Source organism: Hibiscus syriacus, unplaced genomic scaffold, assembly GCF_006381635.1.
Source record: "Hibiscus syriacus cultivar Baekdansim isolate YM2019G1 unplaced genomic scaffold, ASM638163v2 tig00110270_pilon, whole genome shotgun sequence".
Classification (NCBI taxonomy): domain Eukaryota; kingdom Viridiplantae; phylum Streptophyta; class Magnoliopsida; order Malvales; family Malvaceae; genus Hibiscus; species Hibiscus syriacus.
In genome coordinates, this window is record NW_024062656.1 from 675,426 (window position 1) to 676,949 (window position 1,524).

General features: G+C 33.5%; 1 protein-coding gene across 1 annotated transcript; it reads left to right on the forward strand.

Annotated features, from left to right (window-relative positions):
- The first annotated feature begins 746 nt into the window (after positions 1 to 746).
- LOC120115716 (major allergen Pru ar 1-like) lies at positions 747 to 1,314 on the forward strand. Its single transcript, XM_039136342.1, has 2 exons — positions 747 to 931; positions 1,011 to 1,314. The coding sequence occupies exons 1-2, from the start codon at positions 751 to 753 to the stop codon at positions 1,310 to 1,312; spliced, it is 483 nt and encodes a 160-aa protein (XP_038992273.1). The 5' UTR covers positions 747 to 750; the 3' UTR covers positions 1,313 to 1,314.
- The last annotated feature ends 210 nt before the right edge of the window (positions 1,315 to 1,524 follow it).

The following is a 1,524-nucleotide window of genomic DNA, read 5'->3' on the forward strand; positions in this document are numbered from 1 at the left end:
TCAAATAAGGTAATGTCACGTCATTATTGAAAAATAAAAATGTCACATCAGTAATTTTATTTATATTTAGGGTGAATTTCATATTTAGTCACCTAAATATTCTCTCAGATTCGATTTAGTCACTCAATTACTTTTTTAAAAACCATTCCTAAAGTTATACTTTGATTTTGTTTTGATCACCTATCGTTAAAAATTAACAATACATATCATCATAAGGTAACACCACATATCATTGAAAAATTTTAAAAATTACCACGTTCGCAGTTCTATTTTTTTTTAATGACAGATGATCAAAATGGAACAAAAATGTAACTTTAAGTATGCTTTTGAAAGAAAAAAATAGTTGGGTGACCAAAAATGAATTATGAAAATAATTGGATGAGTAAATACATAGTTTACCCTATTTTTAACAACAGATGAAAAAAAAAGAAACAAAAATATAAGTTTAAGTATGATTTTAAAAAAAATAGTTGAATACCCAACACAGAATCATAAGAATAGTTGAGTGATTAAATGTGTAGTTTATCCTAAAATTGACTTCTTGATGCTTTAGTTCTTCATAATGTCATGCCATTGGAAACTCAACCTTGAAAATGACTAAAAAACCGAATTCAAGGCTAAAGCATCATTGAACTTGAACCTATATAAACAACCCTGCTTGAACAAGAGCTAATCACCTCTACAAATTCCGCTAAACCAAGCCCAAAATAGAGCTTTAACCATCTCCATTTATATATATATATACATACAATGGGTGTCTCCAGTTACAGTGATGAATATACTTCCAAAATCCCTCCGGCCAGGCTTTTCAAGGCCTTGATTGTCGACTCACACAATCTCATCCCAAAACTCATGCCATTGGCTATTAAAAGCATTGAAATTACCGGCGATGGGGGAGCCGGCAGCATCAGGCAGATTAAATTCGCTGAAGGTGAAATAAACTTAACTTACTATCCACATTGGTTTGTGTAACCAATGCCTATATGCACTGATTAAGGATAATTATGCAGGTAGCCAAGTGAAGTACATCAAGAACCGGGTCGACGAGCTCGATGAGAAGAATTTTTCATTCAAGTATAGTTTGATCGAAGGTGATGGAATGATGGACAAGCTCGAAAAGATTACATATGAGGTTAAATTCGAGACCACAGCAGATGGTGGGAGCAAAAACAAGATGACAAGCACTTACTACAGCAAGGGTGATTTTGAGCTAACCGAGGAGGAAGTTAAGGCTGGCAAAGACAAGGCCTTGGCTATGTATAAAGTTGTGGAAGCCTATCTTCTTGAGAACCCTGATGCTTATGCTTCTTAATTCAACATATTTCTTTGCAGATGATCGATGGAGGTGAGAGTGGTCAAGAATTTATCTCTGGTTTGATGTTTCTAGTTTAATAAGGATTGGAATCCATTAGTTGTAATGTGTTTTTCTTCCTTTGATGTATTATCTCATATGGTGTTCATGCAAATTACTTGCTTATGGTGTTCATCAAATTGAACTCTCATTCTAAAATAATTCTAATGGTT

What these genes read in the sequence shown, in the direction of transcription:
- LOC120115716 (XM_039136342.1), top strand. Translation starts at nt 751, where the DNA reads ATGGGTGTCTCCAGTTACAGTGATGAATATACTTCCAAAATCCCTCCG. An exon ending in GCAGATTAAATTCGCTGAAG is followed by an intron (nt 932 to 1,010) that starts GTGAAATAAACT and finishes ATAATTATGCAG; the next exon opens with GTAGCCAAGTGAAGTACATC.